At 31.7% G+C, this 25,832-nt stretch overlaps 1 protein-coding gene across 1 annotated transcript in view; it reads right to left on the reverse strand.

Moving 5' to 3' along the window:
• LOC118186193 (isovaleryl-CoA dehydrogenase, mitochondrial) overlaps nucleotides 1-23,723 on the reverse strand; it is a 38,900-nt gene extending 15,177 nt beyond the window's left edge. The window contains exons 1-7 of the mRNA XM_085819406.1: nucleotides 23,512-23,723; nucleotides 23,226-23,315; nucleotides 23,094-23,145; nucleotides 20,739-20,908; nucleotides 13,427-13,520; nucleotides 6,015-6,151; nucleotides 1,703-1,799 (exon numbers count right to left, since the gene is read on the reverse strand). Coding sequence (XP_085675532.1) covers nucleotides 1,703-1,799; nucleotides 6,015-6,151; nucleotides 13,427-13,520; nucleotides 20,739-20,908; nucleotides 23,094-23,145; nucleotides 23,226-23,315; nucleotides 23,512-23,649 — 778 coding nt within the window. The 5' untranslated portion in view covers nucleotides 23,650-23,723. The remainder of the gene's footprint in view (nucleotides 1-1,702; nucleotides 1,800-6,014; nucleotides 6,152-13,426; nucleotides 13,521-20,738; nucleotides 20,909-23,093; nucleotides 23,146-23,225; nucleotides 23,316-23,511) is intronic.
• Between the last annotated feature and the right edge of the window lie 2,109 nt (nucleotides 23,724-25,832).

Genomic DNA, 25,832 nt, shown 5'->3' on the forward strand with positions numbered 1-25,832 from the left:
TTACGAAATAATTCACTTAAAATTATAAGTTGAATTGGAAAAAAAAAACTACTTTCAGTCAGTTAAGTACAGGAAAATCTTGACTACCTGGAAGGCTCAGAAAATGCTGAATTCTGGATATGTAAAAATTACATATAGTTTAGCATATAAAAAATGGAATTCACATTAGAAAAGCCAAATCAATAGAAAAATTTCAACTCTAAATGGGAACAACCATCTTATTTGTTACCAACAGGAATATCAAAAGCTTACATTTAAAATTATAAATAACAGACAATGTATGCCATAGATCTCAAACATTAAAGTAAAATATCTGATTTGAAATATTTGATTCTGATTTTGCCTAAGAAAGCTGGGGAAGATATCGTAAATAATTCCAGCAAAATTTAAAATAAACAAATGGCTCTTTATTTCATTAGATAATAAAGAGAGAGACAAATTGTGAATATAGGATATAAAAATCTTAAATTGCTTATCATAATTTTTTGTCCCTATTGTTTATCCTTTTATAAAATTAAATATCATGGCTTTTTTACATGTCCAAATCTCATAACTTCAAAAATACTCCAGCTCATGCAGTCTCAAATATTAATCATTTTTTCAAATGTACAGAAAAAAAGAGAAATTATATCCTTCTTTACAAGAATTAAATCAGTTATTGAGAAATAACAAATTTGCATTAAACCAAAACAAACTTCTTATCATTGTGTTGGGATGTCATGTTCATCCATTACTGGCACTAAATCACACTGTTTGATGACAATGTACACATGTTGTAGTATTACAAGCTCTTTAATGTATTACAAATCTCTCATTTACTAATTTTTTTTGGGGGGGGAAGAATTTTTTTCTAAAGTTCTAAAATATTCCAGTTAGTTGAATGCCAGAGAGTGAAACTTTTATTGTGGCTATAAAAATGTCTTCGCTTTTAATTGTCATGGAAATTAAACAACGCTTTTAGATTTAGCACATTCAAAGAAATGCAAAATTTGAGGAAAAAAAATTTCAAAACAAATTACAGGATTCTACTTGAGAAATTCTCATATGTAATAAATAGTAATGAAATTGAAAAATAATGAATGGTGTATATAGTGAAATTATACTTAGAAATTTAAATACACTATAATAAAAAGGGAAAACTGCTCAAATAACTCCATATTTAGCTCAAAGTATAAATAATAAAAATTAGATTTTTGAAAACTGAACTATTTTTATTCCCTGCGACACCAATTAGGTCTTTTTAAATTACTAATTATGAATTAATTAATTTTGCAGCTAATTAATTAATTTTACAAATTAATAAATTGAATGGTTAATTAATTTTGCAGCATTTGACATACAAAAAAAAAAAAAAAAAAAGAAAATACATAGGCCTGATTATCTTCCACATAATGTCAAAAAAGTATAAAATGTTTCAACATTAGAGAAAAAAGATTTATTTTAAAATTCTGGAAATAAATTATACAAAAATACAAAACTAAAATATAACAAAAACAAAATTAAGCAATAAACTATTTAACAAATCATAACAAATAGGGTACAAAAATGCAACAAAAATATAGTAAATCATTATTAAATGTACAGATTGTTTTTGATAAAGCAGTTAAATATAAGAAAAAAAATTTTTAAATCTGTTTAAAACTATTTAACAAAATAAAAGATGTTCATTTATTGCTTTAAACAGATGAAACTAATTATTTACCTGGCACTTTGCAGTCTTCAAAGATTAATTCAGCAGTTGGTGATCCCCGCATGCCAAGTTTATCAAGTGCTTTACCAACTTTAAAACCTGGCATACCCTAAAAATATAGCATTGGTTAATTTAAAACCATGTATACCTGAAAAATTATATTCAACTTTTAACAGTTCAATTCAATATTTCTTTACAAAAGCTGTTTAAAAAATGACTCAGTTTAAAAAAAACTAATCTTCTGATTCTAGCTTAACGAAAAATTTATTATACAAACTGCTACACAAGTCGTTTCAAATGTGCAAGCCTATAAAAAATATCAAAGCATATTTTATAAATAACCAAAAAAATAATCAAACATCAAAAAGTTAATCACATATATACATGATACAAAAATTATAAAAATATCATATTTTATACTCTAAGATCTGAATTTCTTTGAAACAAAAATCACCAGTTTTGCTTCTCATTTTAAACATAAATAATGACCATTGGCTTCCAGTAAAAATAAATTTTTAACATTTTATTAAAAATTAAAAGAAAGAAAAATACAGAAAAATAACCTATATGTTACATCACTTTTTTATTATTTTCACTAGCTTTCATTTTTTTAATGCACACAACACAGAAATTTTGCAGTTCATGTTCATACTGTACTCTTACTGTTCAATACTGTTAAAAGCACACCATGCAATTTTCTTGCACCATATTGGTACACTTTGCTTAAATACTAGAAATTTCATTTCCCCTAAGCTTCTTCATTTTATTTTTTTAATTTTTCTTTCCTTATTACTAAATTTCTGTTGGTCATTTTTTTTTTAATGATTTAACATAGCAGAGAACATTTCTACTTTGGAATGCATGTTCAAAGCACATACAATCAATTGAATTAAAATATTCTAACAAGCACCTCAGGTGTTTACTGAGCCACTTTGCACTACTCAGTGCTCAACAGATTGAGTACAGCACCAAACATTCCAGAGTTCGTAGCCACATTTTAGTTAAAAAAATAAGCACCTATGAGAACTTTAAAGCACATTTTAAGAAAAAAAAATAAGCACCTGTCTAATTACATCATACTGCATAACCTTACAGGAAAAATTAGACTTGTAATTTAAAATATGAGAAATTCAGTATTTATTAAGAGAGAATGAGCATTATTCATCCATGGAAAACAATAACATTCTTTTTTTAAATTTTAAGTAACAATTCAATTTACAGAACTAGTTTACAATGACAGAAAAAAAAACTATGCAGAACTAAATTATATTACAAGATTTAATGATGAAATTTCAATTCAAAATAGAAAAAATAAATAATAATAACCCATATTTAATATATGAAATCAGAAGACGGCAAATTGCTTCATGCAGTCATCCTTTAACAGTAAAAGCTTAACTAACTGGCATACTCGGAAATTGCCAAATATCTGAAATTCCGGATAGCAGAGTGTAAGTGGTAAAAGTGGAAGGGGGGTAGATTATAACCATTCTTTAGATTTTGCAGCTAAATAATGCTTTTGTCATTCCAATATGTGCATTATATAAAAAATAGGCCAATGGAACTGAAAAATAATCTGCTTAGCAAGCACAGTAAAACTCTTTTATCTCTGGGAAATATCGCAAACGTTAATGTGCAATACGTGTGCCTTAATTCTTCCTCACGTGATATTATGCAATCGGAATCAACAGGTGTCAGTATTCGGAGAATAAATAATTTAAATAAAGGAAAACGTCCCTTTGCTTCGTCCGCTTTTCACCGTCAGGTGCCCATGTGGCATATTCATCATTGAGCAGGACACGTTGCGCTATATCCCTGCCATAGTCGTATTGATTAATAAAGAGATTTACCAATCTGGGATGTTTTTCATTTTAATTTTGAACAGACTGCGTTAAATTTCTGGAATAGAATCATTCTTTGCTTGGGTTGGTAGACCACAGAACTTTTAGTCCTATTCAATCCAGATAGAAAGTTACAACCCCCAAGAAAGTCCATTGCTTGCTTTGCTGTGAGCTGTAATTCTTTCAATATTCGAGATTTTGCGGAGAAAGGGAAGAACCTCCAACTTCCGTACTGTATAATGCATTGGCCAAAAAAATAATAATAATAAATTTAAAAAAAGACTATTCGATTACTTTATTTATGCCATTCCGAATATTATTCCTTACAAAACTAATCTGTGTTAAAACACACCCATTTTTGAAGTTTATCTATACTTCAGTTACTGCAAATATATTATTATAAATATTCATACATGTGCTCATAATATAAGCTGATCATAATAAACGCGAATATGAACTGACCACGCAGAACGAGAATGTAAATTATTAAAATCTTGATAGAAATTCAAACGTGTGTAGTATTGGGCGAGACCAAAAGAATATGGAATGCATCGGAATTTCCTACAGCTTTCGCAATTCTTTGACCAATAGAACGACATGCACCTGTCTATACTCGCATGCACCAAAAGCAAAGAATATACAGTGTATAGTAATTTTGTAAATATAACGCTGATTTTTGTTGTTTGACTTCTGAATTAGTGTTTATTCGGCGTGTTATTGTGTCTTAAATATACAGTGTGTTTCACAGATCATGGGACAAACTTGGAGGGGTGGTGGAGTGTACTAAAACATGCATTGTTCTATAGGAATGTAGGGCCTAAAGTGACGGGTTAAGGCAGGAACGCATAAAAAACAACACGAGAGAGAAACATGTTTATGTACAAAATCAATCTATATTGTTCATACATAGACATTGTTGAATACATAGACGTTCTTTGCCAAAGGTTATGTTAATGCAAAGAAAGGAGCGAAAAGCTATTTCAGGGAGTATGATTCACCATCTGATGTTCCATATAAGGAAGATAAGTCGTTTAGTTTCGGCTTTGGTACGGGGGGAAAATGTGCGTTCGTTAAAAAAAAAGCACTCAAAGCAAAAAATAAGCACTAAAAACAAAAAAACAAGTGCTTTAGAGAAAAAGTAAGCACCTATAAGGGCTTTTATATCTTATTTTCAAATATAAGGACTTATAAGCACTTGTAAGGACCGCTACGAATCCTGCATTCGTATCGAAAAAATTATGAAAAACGTATACCATGAGATATTCCAAATCTCAAACAGTAAATTTACTGGGGATAAAGTACTACAGTATAAATTCAAAGATCCAGACTTGTCAGGACTTTGGCAATTCTGCATTATAGATTTTTCTGTATATGAGATCATCATTTTAAATCTACACTTATCAAAAATAAAATTGCAATACCATGAAGGAACACACATAGCAATGGGAAAATAACAAGATCGTTAGAGGTAAGATACACATGCAGATGATTGAAGAAACAAACAAAGATATAAAAAAGTTAAACAGTTTATTCAGTATCTAATGTAGCCATCATGGACATCTATATGGGCCCCTAAATGGCAAGATATACTGTTTATAAGGCTATGTCTGGTCTCCTGATATATTTCTTTCCAAGCCAAGTCCACTTCAGCTCTCAGTTCCTCTACAGTATACACTTGCAGTGTTCTTTGCACCACACGTCCAATGGCAGCCCACAAATGCTCAATGGGAGAGAGATCGGATGAGAATGCTGTCCAGTTAAAGATGTAAATTCCATTGAGGCTGTTCACAGTGTGATGTGCGACATAAGGTCTGGCATTGCTATGCTGGAATAACATGGTGGGGCTTGGGCTGCACAAGTGGCTGAACCACATACATAACAACTTGTGTTACATATACTGGCCTGATATTAAACTGCCAGTAATGTGCACAAGGGTTGTCCACTATTCAAACATGAAGCCCTGGAAGGAGGCCACACTGGTGATCGACGATATGGGCTGTCTGGTAACGTTCTCTGGGAAGCAGCCAAGATTTGTCTGAAAACAACAACCGATGCCATTCGTTCCACCATTGTGCCGAGTGATTAAAGGAACCCCAGTGTCTGGCTCACATGTGCACTGTCATGAAAGCTCAAAATTATTTGGTAACTTTGCTTTAGTTTATAAAAAACCAAGTACAGTGAGTGGTCTTGGGACAGTTTCACTGCTGTATTTATTAATAACATGCTCTTCCCATGCCTAGAATTATATTGCTATAACTTAAAAGATAATAAGGCATACAGATTGGCAACAAATTTTATGGCTTCAGATGGACCATTTACATTTCAATATATTGTACATGTCATAAAAGCAATGTATCATCCAGATGTTGTAAAAAAATGAGCTTGTTTTCATATTAGGAAATCCTCCAATACGCTACAATTAATAAACAAGAGCAAATAACCTAAAACTAGCTATTAATACTTAAAACCCAGATAATTCTTACCTTTTCTACAATAAAAGTACTGATTCCGTGTTGGGGTTTATCAGATGCTGTGTTTGTTTTAGCATACACTAAAATAACATCAGCAACAACTGAATTTGTTATCCAGAATTTTGAGCCATTCAAAACATAATAATCACCTACAAATGATGTTAAAATTAACAATTCATTTTAAAAAAGAATAAATGATAGTTTCAGACATAATGTTTACAAGAAGTAACATTACATTTCGTTTTACACATGTTAGAATTATTTTAGTTTATAAATAACTAAGTACAGCACATTTATTCTGATGTAATATAGCTATATAGTTATTAAAAATTTAAAGTTAATACTTGAAAAACATTAAGTCATTAAATTGTAAAAGATTCAACATTCAAACAAGAAAATTACTAGATTTAGATCAAATTTTAAAGCAGATATGAAAATGACAAATAAAACTGCATATAAAATGAAATATAAAAAAACATTGAAAACATTCTTGCTAACATATTCATATATTTATTTATCAGTGAAATCTTTTAACTATCTTACAGTCATTGATGAATTATACTAAGGAAAGAAAACATGTATCTTTTTCTTGTCACTGTTCCATGTGATATCCAGTGATTAATTTATGTGATGGTTTGTGATTGATCCATGTGATGATCTGAAATTGATTATCATAATTAACTTGCTGTAAACATCTAATTCCATAACTTGACAATATTGGCTGTCAAGATATGGAATTAGGTGTTTGTAGCAAGTTAATTATTAGTTGATTCACAATGTGTTCATAAGTTGAATCATGGCTTTTTGCTTTTTAATGAGTCCATTAAGATTTTTAGACTATTTCTTAATGAGAATATATTACATGACTTTTTTTCATGGCATCTCATTTCAGTGGACTCAACAATATGTTGTGGTGAAAATAGGAAAATTATACATGAAAATCTAGATAGACTTCATTTAAAAGCATAAAATCAAGACAGCATAAATTCTTCTGCTGGAACAGTATGAATCAACCAAGACACCTTGAAAAGTTAAGGATGGATTCCTCATATTTTCTGCTGTCCTTCTTTTGACAGATCAATTTCTCTGTGTTATTCAGAAAGAATTTGGGGCTATTATTTGGAGAAAACGTAAGATGAAATGCTATTGAACAAATGAATAATGCAAAGTAATTTTCTACAAAATTCAATATTCACATAATATTTATCTTAAGAATCAAATAAACCTAATTTCATACTATGTTATGACTGATGGGGGGAAGTAAAGTCCAAGGAATGACTTATCAAAACAAAGTGCCCAGATTATTTCAGCTATGATTTTGTGAAATTTTAAGAACATCGGTGCTGTTCAAATTTATAGAGGACAAAGACATGATAATGCAGCTATAATATTGGGTTAATATACAGGAATTCACAATTCATTAGCTAATTAATGAAAATGCCAAAATTTTCATACATATGAATAATTTGCTGAACTTGGTAGGTGTTCATACAGCTTGTGTTACTGCGAAGAATGTTACCTTTAAAAAAACTTCATGTTTCTTTTCTCTTCATCCCATCAATGGGATATTTTAATTCAGTTCTGATAGGCATTCTGATTCAGGTCTAGAGAGACATCTAGTGGAAATACAGCCCAGCACACTGGAAAATTTGAGAGTCACAAAAGCTTCTGCAAAAATATTTAGTACTGTAAAACATTTACTAGTGAAGATGAAAATAAAACGCTGGCATACTGCTTGTTGTGTTTTTCTTCTTGGTCTTTCTTAGCCTACAAGAGCAAAAATCGATATACGTTTATCTCCAAACCATGTATACATGTAGGTCTATCTCCAAACCAGAAGTGTAAAGACATGAGAATGTCATGTAAATCTCAGGAATTTTAAAATATTTTTCACGGAAAATATGAAGGAATTAGTTAACAATTCAGAAACCTACACAAGACAAATTTATGGTAATGTGGAAGAGTCATGATCTCTGAGCAAATAAAGAAACTGATGGCAAGTGAATATTACTGTTTGTTGCATATTTTTTTAGGAGTACAGGAGCCCATACTTCCAGACATGAATGACATGCAGGTCTATTTCCAAACCCAACATTTAAATACATGAGAATATCACATAAATCTTAGGGCTATAAAAATATTAAAATAACATTTTCCACAGAAAATGCGAAGGATTTAGTTGACACTTTAGGAACAAACAAAATCAAGTTGTGGCTATCTGGAGAAGTTATGAATCTCTGGACAAAAGAAACTGATGCCAAATGAATACTCTGGAGATAGTACTAACATTTTATACAAAACTGAGTTGAAGAAAGAAATTTCTTTTTCACTGCATAGAGTGACACAAAAAAGAATCATCAGATTTCAAGAGCAGCTTATTCTTTCTATGCCTTCCTTATTCAATGAACCATTTGAATGATAAATACTAATGCCAACTAAATCATGATTCTTCGTGATTAAATTCACATACAAATTAGAAAAAGAGTTTATTTCTGATGTTGCTAAAAAAATTAAATAGAGATGTTGAAAGACAGTCTCTAGAAATTAAGTTCCAAATATTGTAGTACAACTGCAAATTTTCCTCACAATTGCTGAAAATATTATTACTTCTGAGAAGAGTTATTTAAGTAGAAAGAAATTAAGAATTGCTTATAATCTACAACCTTGTGTAATTATGTAATGTAGATTGTAATGTTGATTATAGGCAATAAAAGCAGTCATAATCAATACTGAGATATTGCATTACTATACTATACTACGAGGGCTATCCAGAAAGTAGATTACGTTTTGGAATAAAAAAATAAACAAAGTATAGGAAACAAATTTTATTATATACAGATGAAAGCCACACTCAAATACTACTTTTCTACATAGTCACCATACAAATTAAGGCATTTATCGTAGCGATGCACGAGCTTGGAAATTCCTTCGTCGAAAAATTCGGCCGCCTGCGCCTTCAACCACTTCGTTACCTCTTCTTGCAGCTTGGTTACCACAAAACTTGTGGTAACCAAGCTTTTCGCTGATGATTTCGTGCAACAAACTTCGCGAAATTTGTGGAAAACTCAAAGAAAGTTCCGTTATTGTGAAATTTCGATTTTCACGGACTTTAGCATCGACTTTTTCGAGAAGTTCGGCGGTCACTATGCTGGGTCTCCCACTTCGATCTTCGTCGTGAACATTGGTTCGGCCATTTTGAAACCTTATGACCCACTGACGCACTCCACCTTCAGTGATAATGTTGTCCCCATACACTTCACGAAGCTGCCGATAGATTTCTATCGGTTTACAGTTTTTTGCAGTCAGAAACCTTATTACTGAGCGCACCTCGCAGCTCGCGGGATTTTCAATTAACGCAGACATTTCAAACCGTCACAGTATCTGAACGGAGCACAGCACGAACCTCTCACTAGCACGGCTAGATGCAGACTGAGCTGCGCAACGCTCTGACCCCAAGATGGCCGCGCTAGCCCCGCCCCTAGCGGACACAGACGGAAACGTAATCTACTTCCTGGATGGCCCTCGTATATACAGAACAATAAAGGAGTAATGAAAGAGACTTGATAACATCACTGATGATTTTTATGACAAGTAAAACAAGAAAAATAATATTTTAGACTATTAAACTCAACTTTTACTGCAAACATACTTTTAACTTATTTTCCCACACATTCTTTTGACATTTTGCAACATTCTTGGTGAGTATTGTGAAAGGTGTCAAACTGAGAAATTGACTACCTCAAAGACAAAAAGTGCAGGCTAAGCTACTGACATTTTTTATCACAGTTCTTTGCAAGTAATTTAAACATCAAACTGTATGTTCTTTCAAAATTAAGATCATTCTTTTAAGGCAGTCATTGCATAAGACAATCAAATCATGTTATTTTGGCTTCTGCTACTTTTTAAAAAATTGAGAATCTTTTTTCTAGTTTTTTTCAGGAAATGAAAAAAAAACACTATAAATGTATGTATTTTCACAGGAAAATGAAATTTTTCAAAGTGAAGAAAAAATATAACAATTTGTATAAGAGAAAGGTGGTGGAAAATTTTCAGAAAAAGTGAAGACAATCTTATGATATTATTTTGACCATAGAAAAAAGAACTCAAGTCAAATTTCCAGTATTCTTCATCTGAAAGTGGTTGGTAATTGCTTCATGACAATTGCCTCCAGAGATTCCTAAGGAAAACAGGTTCATGTTTACATTACACATGGCATATCCACAAAAATATCCATACAGGGTGTCATGTATCTGGCAGCGGTGAGCCAACAGCTGCCTGGCAGAGCCCAGCAAGTGAGAGAGGCCAGTTGCATGTTAGCCTCAGAGGAGGCAGATTGTAGGTTAATTATGTTGTAGGAGCGAGGTAGTGCTCCGAGTTTGCCTTTATTCTTTAAATGTTAATTTTTTTTTTCATTATTCTTTGAAAGTTAATTTTTAATAAATGTTGGTGTCGTTTTCCTTATGGTGCCTTATTAATCCGCAAGGTCATTACAGCACGCTCTCTTTCGAGAACCAGAGCTAACGAAACCGACTGGATTTTGAGAAAAGGTGAGAAATTTTTGTTGTAACTTTAAGGAAAATTTCTTCTAAATATGTTTAAAAGAGTAGTTAGAAGTGATTTGATTTCAGTGTTGAAGGAACTAGGTGAAGAAGCCAATTCTAGTTTAAAAGTTGTAGAATTAAAAGATAAGCTTTTAAGTTCTAAAGAATATTTGAAAGATAAAGATTTTGTTATTGAATTTCTTAATACTACGGTTGAAGAAAGGAAAAAGTCAGAAGAAATTGTGAAATTGCGTTTAATGCAAATCGAAAGTAGCAACGAATCTAGTAATAACGTAGAAAATACACTTTCATTAGATAAGCTTTTGAAAGCTGTACAGGCATTATCGATTTCTGTACCTAAAAAGGGTGAAGCATGGAACTTATTTTTTGATTCCATAGAAAGGGCTTTTAAGCATAAGAATGTACAAAATGAGTTTAAGTCTGAAATTTTACTTAAACTGATAGGTGATAAATCTTCTAATATTCTAGTATATATTAAAGATGATGATTTGAAAGATTATGAAAAAATTAAATCTTTAATTCTTAAGGAATATGAACCATCGCCAATTATATGTTTAGAAAATTTTCGCCAAGCTCAAAGGTTGACGGGAGAAACTCATTTGCAGTTCGCCTCTCGTTTAAGATCATGTTGGATCCATTATTGTAAAAGTAGAAACGTCAATGATTTTGAGTCTTTAATTAACTTAATAATTTCTGACAAACTTTTTCAAACATTGGATAGTGATTTAGCGTGCCATGTTGCAGTTCGACAAGGTGAAAGTTGGCTACGTCCAGAAGAACTAGCGCAGGAATGCGACACTTATTTCATCGCAAAAGGTAAATCTTTTGATAACATAAGAGGTGAAAAACGCGCTAATTTTCGTGATTCATACAACAAAAACTCTAAATATATTCCACCAGCGCTAAGAAAAGATTTAGTGGTAAATGAACAGAAACATTCGTTTAAACCGCGAGAATGTTATGTGTGTAGTAGCAGTTTACATTTGGCTAAGGATTGCCCGAACAGGCGAAATAAATTTGAGAGAATTCCATGGACTGATGTTGAGAAATCAGAATTTAAAGAACTGAAACGTCGACTGTGTGAAGCACCAAAACTGTACACTCCAGAACCAGAAAAACCTTACACCATACAGTGTGATGCTAGTTCATATGGTGTTGGTGCTTGCTTGTCACAACGAAACAGCAAAGGCAGTTTGCATCCTATCAGCTTTGCCAGTCAAAAACTTTCGAAAACTCAGCAGAACTGGTCAACTATTGAACGCGAGGCTTATGCCATTGTTTGGTCATTAAAAAAAGTTCGAGTGTTGGGTGTTTGGATCGAATATCGAGCTGATCACAGACCATAATCCATTATTATATTTGTATAAGTCGGCACCGCATTCAGCCAAATTACAGAGGTGGGCAATGGCACTTCAGCGCTATAATATTCATATTTCTCATTGCCCTGGTGCACAATTAAAAAATGCAGATGGTCTTTCAAGACTAGTGGGTGAATGAAATAGGTGTGAACTAAGTATGAACTAATATGTTTTAAAACTTTGCATTAGTTACTTTCTTTTGTTCCGGAATTGTACGAGAGCTACTTTCCATCTGTTTTGAAAATCAAATTACTGGTTTCCATTTAATATTGCATTATAATAGTGTGTTTTGAAATAGTATTGCATATATGTTTTATTACAGAACTCCGGTATTGTATCAAGCCATCTGTTCATCTGTTGTGAGATGAATGCTTATTGCATTTATTTCAAAGTATGTTATTACATCATGTATACATGTTCATATATTTTGAATTAATTTGGTATGTGGAGTATACAATTTAAGTTTGTATTTGCTGGTTCAGTTTTCAGATTCTGCTTCGCTTTGGCGTAGCACAATCTTACCGGGGTGGTGTCATGTATCTGGCAGCGGTGAGCCAATCAGCTGCCTGGCAGAGCCCAGCAAGTGAGAGAGGCCAGTTGCATGTTAGCCTCAGAGGAGGCAGGTTGTAGGTTAATTATGTTGTAGGAGCGAGGTAGTGCTCCGAGTTTGCCTTTATTCTTTAAATGTTAATTTTTTTTTCATTATTCTTTGAAAGTTAATTTTTAATAAATGTTGGTGTCGTTTTCCTTATGGTGCCTTATTAATCCGCGAGGTCATTACACAGGGCATACAAGCATCTCATAAAAAAAGGTCTCCCATTTCATGTGCAAATTGAAAATGTTAAAACTTTAATAAATATGCAAACATTTTACATTATATCAATGAAGTCCTCACAATAGCAGTTTTAACTATTGCTATACGACCAGTACATAAACTCGTATACATGGCCAAAACCAAAAATATAAATCAAAAATCAAAGATTTTCATAATACCTAAAAAGCAAAATATATAAACATGCTTTGTAAAGAAAACTGTAATACGACCACTGCAAGATATATTCCAGAGACTAAAATATATTCTATGTCTCATTCATTACATAACACATCCTGCATCTTCCCATGGGTCCTGAATGCAACCGTTGTTCTGAGCTGCTTAAGTATGGGCTTATTAACCCAAAAGACCACATTCAAACCCAGCTTATGGCTACAACTGCAACACATCAACATCCATTGATGTGACTTGAGTACTGTCGTTGAATAATGCAGCCATATATAAAAAACTAGAAAATGGAAAATTAGGCTGTTTACTAGTCATGATTTTATTTCATATTTTTATGAAACATGAAAAATAATTATTATAATTTACACAATGAATCCCATTTTTCAAAAAATATGTAATTAAATTCATTAAAAAAAATTTGAAAAACCATGAAATTTACAAAAATATTTACTCATTTTTATTTACATTCCTTATACACATAAATACACAACAATAACATTTTACCTGTTTTTTCAGCTTTTGTTTTCATAGATACAACATCAGATCCAGATCCAACTTCACTCATTGCTAGTGCACCAATATGTTCTCCACTTATGAGCTAAAAGGAAATATTACTCATCTTCGTATTTTTAAATCAAATAATGAGCACTACCACCAATTTTTAAAAAAATATTTTACTTATACATAAATAAAAATAAGACTAAACATTAGAAATAACCCATGCATTATAGTATCACTGATTTATAAGCAATAAATTTGACGAAACAATGTCTAAAAATATGCTACCTTTTTACATACAGTTTGAATGGAAAATACTTTTGAACGTTAAAAGTAATTAAAGAAAATTGCATAATTCACTGCATGCCAGTTATACACAATAATTAATTCAATTTCAAGCTCAAGGACCAAACATTCTCATAATCTGAATTATAAAGGATAGTGATATAGTAGCAAATATAGGCTAAAGAATTTAAGAAACATTAATTTAAATTTTAATGGGAAAAAGTCCATTTAAAGCAACGTGAAATGAAATATGGGAAAACAGAGAGCTTTCTTTCTGAATATAAAAATTAGATAAAGATAAATAAACCTTTTCTCCGAACCTCACACAATCCAGCTTTGGTTAAGCTGGATTCACTACATACCAGTTTTTAAAATTTTAAACCATATTAAATAGCAACTCAGCAAAATAAAAATAAATTCTATTGTATACAAAAAATATTTTTAGTACACAAATTATTAGTCCCCCCCCTTTATACAATCACATAATTTTTTTTTTCACCAAGTACATCTTTCATTCAATTAATGAATCAAGGAGTTATTGGGACATTTAAAACTGTCTGCCATACCTTCCTGTGAGCTTTAAACCTATAACAGAAAAAAAAAAAAAAATGCAGCGATTTTAACGGAAGTCTAGAATACTCACGATCATGGGTGTAACCAGGATCTAAGCTGGGCGGATGTAAATCACTTTAGATTCAGATACTGACTGGACTGGAATTGAGTGGAAAGACAGCTAAATACTAGTAATCTGGTCCAAGAATTTGAAGCTTGGAGAACCATCCAGAGGCATGAGCTTTTTTGGGATTTTTTGCAAGTAACCATATAAAACAAATACGCAACAATTTCTGTTAGAAAGGTCTTTCACAAAGATATTCCTTCCCTTAGGTGGAAAGCAGTAATAGAATAATCGCGTGTATTGTCCTAATCAAATAAAAAGTTAATGACTAATACATGAATAACCAGACTGTTGAAGTGGTACTATTCCGTTTTGAGGACCGTAAAAATCGCCAAACTATTGTTGATGCCTGTGCTGCCAAAAGTAATTACGGCAACCCTAACACAAGAAAGGAAGTATAATAGTGAATAACTATCTAAGATTATTGTTTTAATTTAGATGAAAGGTTAATTTCATATAATACTTTTTTATTATTATAATTTATATAAAAAATGCTATACATAACTGAATGGTAGCATAAGAGTAAATAACTATTTCAGATCATTATTATAATTTATATAAAAAAAAGGCTAAACATAACTGAATGGATTCCTGCATCGCTATTTCACTACCGAGTTATTGCTAAAGCTTAATTTCATCTCGTTGGTTGTTCAAACATAATTTTCTATAATGAATGATGCCTTTTCTTTGAAAAAATTCTATTGCAGACTTTTAGTCATGGGCAATTTTTAAATTGTTAAATCTGTAGGATATCAAAAAAGGATTTAATAATTAAACTAGTATTTCAATGGCATCTTAATATATAGGATATCAAAAAGTATTTAATAATTAAACTAGCATTTTAATGATGTCTTAAGATATAGGATATCAAAAAAGGATTTAATAATTAAACTAGTATTTCAATGGCATTTTAAAATATATAGAACTATCTAAACTTAGGCAATTTGAAATCATTGTATGCACTAGATTTGGCTCGTTTGCTAGATTTGGCACTTTTGTGCATACATTTTCGCTGCAATTTTTTATGATCCTCAAAACGGAATAGAACCGTTGAAATTTGGAGTATTGGAATAATGAGATTCTTGAAATTTTTCCCACGGATTACCCACATACCCACCAAAAATGGAGGATTATCTTTATTTGAATACAGTATAAGTCTTTAATCCAAACATCCATAATCAGGAATGATCTATAATCCGGAATTCAATGCTACAAACTTTCTTCGCATGCGTAAATGCATAATACCTTTATGCATGTGCATAATATGTTTACGCATGTGCGTTTAATGTATAACGGACGGTATAAGCTAGGCTAAAATTATCTATTTACCTATTTCAGTTACTGTTGCAGATTGTGTTGTTCCTTAATCTTCTAACTGGATCCGGCTTATTATTTTTTGCAGATTATTAGAGCAATTTTATAAAAAGTAAGCTTGAACTTTCGATTATGTCAAAAAAAGTTTTCAATTCTGGAGCTGCCGAAGGATCTACAAAGTTAAAATATGTTTCGATGTGCATTAAACAAAAAGTGGAATTCCTGCAAAAAATGGATAAAGGCATGAAGAAAGTGACAGACAGGTGATTTGTTTCTCTAACCATTCCGAAATCTGTTTATCAATTTCATGCTGCTCTGCGGGGGGGGGGGGGGCATTGTGGCACGCAATGAACTGGAAGTTGATCTGTCAGCACTATCCTCATCTTCAGGGCAGAGGTTTTTATTTTATTTGGCTTATAATGCCTTATTGAATGTAGTGTTTCATCTCGATGTACTCCGATATGATTTAAATCAATTTCCTCCTCATTATAAATATCACGAATACACATCAAATAGTTTTCTGGTTGCAATTTTCTAATTTCGACTATGTGAAAGAAATGTTTAATAAAGTAAAAAAAATAATTAAGCTTTTTTTTTGTAAATTTTGATACCCTTTAGATCATAATTACTCTTTATTTCATAAATTATGGTTTCATATTTTTAATTGTATAATTTCTGCATGCCATCTTACCAAATTTAAATTGATGATCTATAATCTGGAAAAACCTCTAATCCGGAATCGCTGAAGTCCCGACGAGTCCGGATTAAAGACTTTGTACTGTAATGTCTATTTCATCAATGCATCCAGCACCACCTTTTCTCTTTCTTTTTTTTTTTTTTTTTAAACATTCTTCATTTTTCACACATTCTTTTTTAACTTATAACACACATCATAAAAGTATGCAAAATAATTTTAAGATATCTAAGAATAACGAATGTGGTAAGTTGCTGCACTGAACTTACAGAAAAAGGTGCTTTTCTGTTTCACTGGCACAAATCTCGCCAAGCAGACTTTATTGCCGACAACACACAGAATAAACATAAAAAATGGTAACAAATGTTAGTTCTAAGAATTTTTTATTTTGAAGGCATAAACATTTTATTATCATTTAAGATTTTGTAAAAAGACAATAAATTTGTAAAAAGACCTTAATTTAAGAATTTACTATACTTTCAAGATACAGCATCCTGATTCGCTGGTTCATATCACGTGATCCCAAGTGATCTCATCTCCCGTAAACTACTCTACAAAAATCTAATTCTCTCAGTAATCATCTACATTAATTTCAAGTTAAATCTTAATTTGGAATAGAAATTTAAATGCAAGAATCATTTTAATTTGCACGAATAGCTTACTCGGAAATTATGTAAAACCACAGTGCTTTACTTCGCTAGTACATTCTCATTAGAATTGATGAATTTAACTCTTGACTTTCTATATTTTTTCCTTTGCGTTTTCTATATTTTCTTCTTCGGGTGAGCTGTGTGTTTGCATCCTAATTGACTTAATTATCGCGGATGGCCTTAGGGCATAAAATTGAACTATCTGTTAAAAATTCTATGTAATTTTATGCCAGTATTGAAAGAAACAATCGGTTAATCTTTGGATTATGGTAACTTCGCGATTTTTTGGCGAAAATTTGGCGACCAACCCTGCTACAGCAACCTGCTAATTTTTGTTTGGACGCCATTTTGTTTTCACAAAGTAAAGGCACTCTTTTTTTTTTTTTTTTTCCCCTTCTTCAACATTTTTTTTTTTTTTTTTCAACAATCTGCTAGCCAAATTACGCTTATACTAGATACTAGAACTTTTATGTAACAAAAATGCTTAATCATGACCAAGGTTAGGTGCGAAATTAGGAGAAAGTGTAGAATCGCAAACTCCTTGCCGCGTTAAGAATCGCACATACACGTTATCCATGTACACGTCGACCTATTTTCACTTAAAAAAAATCCCAGAATTGCACAAAAATGGCATTGCGCACACTCTTGACTTTATCTATGTACACATCGACCTATTTTCACATAAAAAGGTCAAAGAAAATTGACAAAAATCCAATTCTTCTTACTCTTGTATAAAGCTCCAAAAAAATAAGTGGGCGATTCTGCACTTTAGCAGCGAAATTGTTTCTAAGTGCTTATTAGCTAAAATCACGATCGGAATTTTCCGGAAAATGTCACGCGACATGTCTCATGATCTCTCATTTCTCCGAGACAAAATAATCTGTGATTTGAACTGTGTACTTCTGAAATTATTGCTAAAGTCCTAGCTAGTAACCTTTATCGCCTTACCAAAATGTCGCCAAACTACCTGTTACCATATTCTAAAGATTAGCCAAACAATCAATCTGATAAGAAATAGCTGTGACTTGTTTTGAAATTGAGGTGTAAAAGGTTACCAGCAAAGATATTCCGTTTGGCATCAGTTGTATCATTTTTGGCGACTTGATCACCTGCACTGGCAAAATGGAACAATACCCAGAAAAATCCTATTTTTTTAGAACGTTACAGCTGCAGCTATAGGAGAAAGCAAGAATGAAATCCTCATACTTAAAAATGTGCATAACCAAAACTATTACAGTCAAAAGTTGTTAATCCGGACACCCATAATCCAGAATGATCTATAATCCTGACCTCAAAGCTACAAACTTTCTGAGCATGCATCAACGCATAATGCCTTCACGCATGTACATAATACTTTTATGCATGTGCATATGCGTGTGCGCATGCCCATTTAATGTATAACGGACAGTACAAGCTAAGCTAAAATTATCTAATTATCTATTTCAGTTAATGTTGCAGATTGCATTGTTCCTTAATCTTCGAATTGGATCCGGGTTATTATTTTTTGCAGACTGTTAGAGCAATTTTATAAAAGTAAGCTTGAACTTTCGATTATGTCAAATAGAATTCCTGATGCTGGAGCTGCCAAAGGATCTACAAAGCGAAAGTATGTTTCGATGTCCATCAAACAAAAAGAGGAATTGCTGCAAAAAATGGATAAAGGCATATCCTTTGTTTCTCTAACCATTCAAAAATCTGTTTATCAATTTCACGCTGCTCCGCGGGGGGGGGGGGATTTCGCGGCGCACGATGAACTGGAAGTTGATCTGTCAGCACTATCCTTATCTTCAGAGCAGATGTTTTTATTTCATTCAGTTTATAATTCCGGTTGATCTTTACATTATGGTAACTTAGCGTTTTTTTGGTGAAAATTTGGCGACCAACTCTCCTACAGCAACCCTCTATTTTTTTTTCCCCGCCGCCATTTTGTCTTCACGAAGTAAAGACATGTTTCTTTTCTTTTTATCTACTGAACACTTCTTCCAACAATCTACTAGCCGAATTACACTTATGCTAGAAATTTTATCAAACAAAACTGCTTAATCATGACAAATATTCACTGCAAAATTGGGAAAAAGTGCACAATACCATACTCCTTACGCGTTTTTCAAAATAACACATACACATAAACCATGTACACGGCGACTTATTTTTACTTAAAAAAACATCCCAGAATTGCACAAAAATGGCATTGCGCACACTCTTCACTATATCCATGTACACTGCTTTTTTCTCATAAATTAGAAAAATTTCACGAAAATACATGACAATTTTCTCAATCTTTAAACCCGGTAAAAAGAACATATATGAAATTACCTGATCGCAAAAAAGTATTTACCCTTTACAAATATGAACATTTCCACATATAAAATAAATAAAATATCCAAAACCTTTTACCTCTAAATCATCTATTACATTATACACGTCACCAACGAATTCATACCGCAAGCATTACAAATACTTAATATCAAATATTTAAATTATTTCCATGCACGTTTATTTCAACTTAAACGTATACCAAATTCCTACAAACATATAATTCACAAAATAACTATCATTTCATTAAAATATAATTAAATTCAAAAACACTACTTAAAATATAAATGAGCACATACATTAAATTAATAAAAATTACCTTACAATCCTAATTACTTTAAACTAAATCATTGCTAATAACAATTTTCCCAATAATACAAAATTCCTTTCCACCTTACATTTAGAACAATGCATAAAAATAATATCCTCAAATAATTAAAAATACTAACTTACCTAATCTTCTTCAGAATCTTGATTACGTGTCCGATAAACTTTTCTTGAGTTACGGCCATGGGATCCAAAAATTCACGAACACTGTTTCACACAACACAGAATAAACCAAATACAAAATTTCTAGATTTGTTCCAGATTTCCCCCCTTTTCCGATTCAAGAACCGTAATTCGTCCATTAATATCACATGACATATCCCATGATCTCTCATTTCCCTCACACAAAATAATGCGTAATCGGAACTGAGTACTGCTCACATTATTACCAAAGTCCCAGGTAGTAACCTTTATCGCCTCCAAAATGTCGCTAAACTACCAGTTACCGTATTGTAAAGATCAACCATAATTCCTTACTAAAAGTAGTATTTCATCTCGAAGTATTCCGTCTTTGATATGATTTAAATCAAATTCCTCATCATTATAAATATCACGAGTACACATCAAATAGTTTTCTGGTTGCAATTTTCTAATTTGGACTATGTGTAATGTATGCTTTACACATGCGCGCGTTGAAAGAAATGTTTAATAAAGTAAACAAATAATTTTTTTATTTATTTATTTATTTTTTTTTTTATTTTGATACCTTTTAGATCATAATTTCTCTTTATTTCATAAATTACGGTTCCATATTTTTAATTTTATAATTTCTGCATGCCATCTTACCAGATTTTAACTGATGATCTATAATCCAGAAAAATCGATAATCTGGAATCGCCGAAATCCCGACGAGTCCGGATTAAAGACTTTTGACTGTATATGAAGAAATATTTGTAATATTTGGAAGCAATTTTGTTCCTGTTTTAATAAGGATACTGAATGAGCAAGTTTTGATTCGTTGCTATGTCAATATTTATGAACATATAAATCATATTTGGTAATTTATCACTTGTTATACATACAAATACTGAAATATGTTTATATGCAATTTCTTACTTTAGGCAAATACTTTGCTTTCTGTTTCTCATTTCCATTTCTTGCAATTTGATTAACACACAAATTCGAATGAGCACCATAACTCAGAGCTATAGCTGCAGATGCACGTGATAATTCTTCCATCACCACACAGTGTTCCAGGTATCCAACTTCTGCACCTCCATCTTTAGCTGAATGAAAGATAAATATAGAAATTAGAGTTATTAAGTAAATACAAAGTCATAAATGATTTTTTGAAAATTATTTTAGGTACTTTCTGGTTATCCACACCTTCTCTGAAAAGTCACAAACTTGTTGCCGACTAATTTTTTTAACCAAGCCATTTTGAAATGAAAGTCAACCACCATGAAAGTCAACAGCCATTTTGAAAATGGCAGTGCACTAAAAAATCCACTCAAGAACATCAGTAAATAAAATTTAAAAGGCAAGCTATGTTGGTAATAAAAACCTTATCTTTTTTCAATAAATCCATTTTGCACTGTTATTCTTGTTTCTGCTTTTACAAAAATCACCAAATTGCACAAATCTGGCATCCATACAACTTCAGTATCGTACTGTAGCCAAAACAGACATGTGCTACATGCATACCTGAGTTGCCACAATACTTTTTGGCAATATTGTGGGTTGCCATATGACTATTTTGGCAACATACTACTTTGCCTCATAAACATTTTTTCTAGACATTAAGTAGGGGTGCAAATAATCAAAAGGTACCTCATTTTATAATGAAAACTGATGGTAATTTCTGATTACCCAGATATCCAAAAGAAATGGAGCAATATCTTTATTTGAATATCTATTTCAACAATGCATCCAGTACCACCTTCTTTTCTCTTTCCCCCCCGTGTCAGCATTTTGCACAGCTAATCTTTCTATGTATACAATAGTGTGTTTTCACTAAAAAAATCAGAAATTTGCAAACCTCACCATTGCACACTACATTGACACCAAAATTTCTAAAATTAGAAGGGAAAAGAATTGTGCAATGCCTCTACATGAGCCACATTATGCTCTATGCAAGCTATACAACTCTATGCAGAATGCCTAGCTCAATATTTTGCCGATGATAACAAAAACTATAATATGCAGACCACCACTAAGCCAAACTACTTAAATTCCTATAGAAGGTATCATAATCTGCAACCACAATGAAGGAAATGACTGAAGAAATGGAAAGCTATCTGAGGGGATGCTACGAGTATGCTACCTGGGTGTCTATATAAATACTTTTTGGAGACATGGTACTTTTTTCAGCTCTTTGATGGGGATGCAGATAAACAGAAAGTACCAAAATCAGTATCGGTGATGAAAAATAATTTAATTAAAAAATATATATATAAGCATTTTTATAACATAACAACTGCAGATTTTCCACAGACTTAAAAAGAAAGATTTAAATATGCATAATGTAAAAGAAAAAATTACTATAAAAATGAATTTACCAACAAAATTTTCTCACTTTTAATAAAATATCATTAAATTTTAGACAGGATTTCAATAATAATTCAACCTGATATAAAAAACATAATATAGATCTAATGTATTTTATTTTATTCACAAGAGTAGCATTAAATCTGTGTTTATATGAAATTTTAAAAAAAATGTTTTAATTTAAAAAATCACAATGCTATTTGAATTACTATTATTTGAAGTCTATTTTACAATATTTATAAACCACTGAGTCAGTTGTCAAAACATGTTATTTCACTTGCAACTTTTAATTTGTACCTCCAATTGCTTTCACGGATAAATAATTTTAATAAATGGCCATTTTCATATTTTTAAGTGCAAAGTAAAATTAACCTTTCTTGAGAGAAATAAGCAGAATCTTCCTCAATTCTTGACAATTAAAAAAAAATTTAACATATTTTCTTAAAAGAAAATACATTAATATGTGAAATACTTAAGAGGCTTCTCCTGATGACAGGATCGTGAGTGATTATGAATTTTTAACATTTATATGAAGGGAAAAAAAGGATAAGATGTGGTTTACTCAAGCTCTTGTCACAAGCAAACTAATACAAGCACAAATTGATATCATTAGAGCTTCTGAGACAGATAATGAGGAAGTATCAATTTCATTAAATTTTGAACACAATTTCAATATTTCAGCTTAATATGACAAGTACAGTATAGTTTAATATATTTTGTTTGATGCAATTCAAAAGTGTAACACAATCTGTGTTAATATGCAATTTGGAAAAAAAAAAAAAAAATTAATCAGGTGCGGGTTTTTTTTTTTTTTTTTTTTTTTTCCCCCATGTACTTTCTTAAAGTCAATTCTTAAAGTCTCATTTTTTATTAATAACAACTTCTATTATACTCACTTGATATTAAAAATAACAGTGAGCTCACCTGGTACAGTCAAACCCATAAGTCCCATGTCACCAAGTTTCTTAAAAAACTCCTGTAGGAAATAATACCAAACATACATATTTGCATAATAATATTAAAATGAGAAACAGTATGTAATATAACATATATCACCTTCATCTGAGGGAATTCATTCTTTTTATCAATATCCTGGGCAAATGGAGCAAGTTCTTTTTGAGCAAACTGGAATACTGTTTCTCGTAACTAAAAATACACATAGACTAAAATTAATTATTTTATATAAATGTACGACAAAATGCGCTAATAAACATATTACAATATATACTCAAAGCTGCATCCTATAAATTAATTAATTTTTACTCCATATTTAAACTGGCATTCAAAATTATTTCTCATTAAACCAAAGCTGTGTTTGATCATAATATGCTCGATTAAACACCTGCTTTTGCTCTTCATTTAGACCGCTTATGTTGTCATCAACTGGATAATGGGATAAAAGTCGCTTGTTACATAAAGTATGCCGCTTAACAACATTACTTCTTTGAAAAAAACGGAAACCAAACTTAAAAAAACTCATTGTTTACAAAATCTATACCAAATTCTGCACTAGCAGACGTAACTATGAGATTACGCAATATGCAACTCAGATGTAAACAAAACTATATTTGCCACTTACAGAGCTGCAAAACTTAAATGCTCCCTTTTCGGATTTATCTGATTGGTTATCTAACAAGTGATGATATAAGTGATTGTGTTAAGAATGTATTAAATAATAAATATACTTTTACTCATGATTTAAAAGAAAATCAAGTCACTTCTGATTACAGTTAATAAAATCATTCAATTATTCGAATAATTTTTGAATGTTTAAAGAACAGCCTTGGTGGCGGCTCTTTGACTCCCTTAATTAACTAGCTAAATTAGTATTTTTAAGTTACATTTTCGAATTCATCATCAACCTTTTTCTTGGCTTATTGCTTTTTCGCTATCTGAATAATATTTATACACAGATGTCTAAAATTATACTTGCATGCATAAGTACAACGATGTTTTAAAAAGTAAGCGGTTTCACCCATCGTGTAATTCACACAAAAAATTATTGAACATTGTTACCGTCAAAATTCTCATACAGGAAGCCAAATTTATAGTTAAATCATACGCGAAAAATAGTGTATCTTTAAAGATGCAAAAATACACACCAGCGGCCAAGCGATAAAGTTGCTGAATAATGGTAGTTCAAGCTGGGGTTCGAATCTCGAAGAACGAGCTAGCTGCACAGGACTTTGTTTTTTTCCTATGTGTAACATGGGTCCGAGGCATTTTATCTTAAACGACATACACAGGGCATCATTTCCTTTGGAGGATACGACTGTGTACTTTGCTGTAATCAATTTTAAAAAAAAGATTGGAAAACAATTCGAAATGTACTGAAATATTGTATCAAATATCAGCGACTGATGTCTCAATCATTAACGGTAAATCTAGCAACCAGACTAGCCTGCATCTGTGTTTGAGATTGCGGGAATAAATTTAGCAGATCTTTTACATGTAAAGCGTAGTGACAAAGTATAAACTGCTTTGTTCACATGGCCCCCTACACCGAGCTATGTACTTAAAATGTAGTTTCATCCCTGTCAACTGATGCATTTCTCCTTTCATTTAGATGTTTTACAGCCAACGGAGGACGACATAGAATATTGTATTGCTATAACGGCACAAATTTTAGAAATACTTAGAATTACCTAACAGGAATAAATTGTAGAAAAATAAATCCATTAGCTGAGGTACAGAGTATTACTTAGAAGTTTCTTCTTCCCACGATATCCTGGTGAGAAAGGCTTATTAGAATGATTAAAGAACTCCTTAGCATTAGTATAAGCTATTATATTTTATGAAGAATCAGTGAAAATAATATATCATTTTTAAAAATTCTCGATTTTCAGCATGCCTGTCAGAAGACGTGAAATATCTGTTCCGTCATGTTTTTAATCAACCGATCAAATTCCGAAGTAATTGGAGGCGATAAGACTAATACAAAAATTTACGAAAACAAAAAGTGCAGTTAATTGAAGATTTAAGTTTAAGCTTTAGAAAGGAATATTTAGGATGGCTTATCCAACGGCATTGGCAAAATCTTAACATTTTCTTATATTTCAGAAAACGTTTAAAATGGGTTCATTTTAATTACTGAATTAATTTCAGTAATTCAGTAAGCGTTACTGAATTAATTTCGGGTAAAGACGGGGAGGTGAGACTTTTAATACTAAAAATGCAATCTAATGTACTAATTCTGTTTCTCAACTAACTTTTGGTTTAGAGATTCGCATCACAAACTTGCAAATTTCTGGTCATCAAATCTTCAAAATCTAGATGGACAACCTTGGAGATGTCTCCATCGACTATGCGTTATGTTCCTTATGCTGTAAAGATATCGGATAAACGGAATTTGGATTTTTAAGAAACTGTTTTGAGAAGCTATCCACCAGCTTAAAAGAAAGGAAGAAATGTTGAGAATCACTACTCGCCAGTCACCGTGATTCAAAGACTGATATCAAGAGATAAGCTATTAGCCTTTTTTTTTTTTTTTAAATTGACGGTCATCGCCAATGACGTAGCTAGGGTGGGGCAAAGGGAGACATCCACGGGCGCAGCATCCAAGGGGCGCCAAACTTATGTTACGAAATTTTAGAATGAAATGTTTCCCATTCTTGGCACACAGAAAAGGGCGCAAAATCTTCAGTTTTCCCTGGGCTCTGAAAA

The sequence above is a fragment of the Stegodyphus dumicola genome, chromosome 6, assembly GCF_044657685.1.
Source record: "Stegodyphus dumicola isolate Sdum_Otavi_A_Nest chromosome 6, ASM4465768v1".
NCBI classification, from domain to species: Eukaryota; Metazoa; Arthropoda; class Arachnida; order Araneae; family Eresidae; genus Stegodyphus; species Stegodyphus dumicola.